This window comes from Diaphorina citri, unplaced genomic scaffold (assembly GCF_000475195.1).
Source record: "Diaphorina citri unplaced genomic scaffold, Diaci psyllid genome assembly version 1.1 scaffold2011, whole genome shotgun sequence".
Lineage (NCBI taxonomy): Eukaryota > Metazoa > Arthropoda > Insecta > Hemiptera > Psyllidae > Diaphorina > Diaphorina citri.
In genome coordinates this window covers 44,425-45,403 of record NW_007379437.1, presented here as the reverse complement: position 1 = coordinate 45,403, position 979 = coordinate 44,425, and the positions used below count along the sequence as shown (strand labels likewise).

The 979-nt window shown below is 39.2% G+C and overlaps 1 protein-coding gene across 1 annotated transcript; it reads right to left on the bottom strand.

Moving 5' to 3' along the window:
- Positions 1–458: 458 nt before the first annotated feature.
- On the bottom strand, positions 459–979 carry LOC113471020. Its single transcript, XM_026829859.1, has one exon. The coding sequence runs from the start codon at positions 886–888 to the stop codon at positions 601–603; it is 288 nt and encodes a 95-aa protein (XP_026685660.1). The 5' UTR covers positions 889–979; the 3' UTR covers positions 459–600.

Sequence of the window (979 nt, the reverse complement as noted above, 5' to 3'; positions counted from 1 at the left end):
AGCCCTTGATTGCCAGCTACTCTTTCATCACCAAGCAGGAGTTCAAAACCGTCATTGAAAGTTTCTACAGTGGAACAATTCAAAGCACGCTTGAAAAGAGAAAAAATAGTTTGCCTGTCAGCATTCTTGACATTACTCTTGGCATGGTGAATGTGCCGCCAGATACTCTGCAGAACATGAAATTTGCATAGCAGAAGGTAGGAATTTGGAAAGTTAGTTTCCAAACTTTTCTTTTCAGCACAACAATCATCCGTCAGGATAACACGAAGGAAAAAAATCAGGTTTTCCAAACAAATCTTTCAACATAGCAATCCCTTTGGTCAAAACCTCTTCTCGCTTTGAGAAACCATAATTTCCAATGGTAAAGCACCAGCAACTGACTCTGTGAGAAACATAAACACATGGCAACCATGTCGATCCATGTTACCAGAACTATCAACAAACATAATTTCTTTAGCTTGTTCAAGCCCAAGAACACGCTTTGAGAGGGGACTGTGTATTACCACAATTAGATCTGGATCAGAGGATAATACAGCACATGTCTCATTGCATCGTGTGTTATAATTTTCAACAAAGTTCTTCAAAGATTGCAGCATTTCATCACCAGAAGGATCTCCATATACATACCTTCTCAAACAACTTGTAGAACAAATCATAGCACCATTTTCTTGTTGGACATTTTCCACCATCTGCAACAACCTTGTAGTAGTCATCACCATGTTCATTGAACAGTTTAAGATTGAAGAGTTCAAGTGCTGATGATGGGGAATGACCAGAAGAGAAATATTGCTCAAAAATATCTTCCAAGTCTTTGGTAGGAGGTCTGTGTTTGAGTGCAGAAGCAGTGCCACTGGTGTGATTGTGAGACCAGTGGACAATGATTTCCATCGGAAATCTTTTCAGGTCTCTGCTCTTGTAGACACAGAGGGGGGGGATATGTTATTATTATTAAACCATTAGACCAAACATTATTTACAAA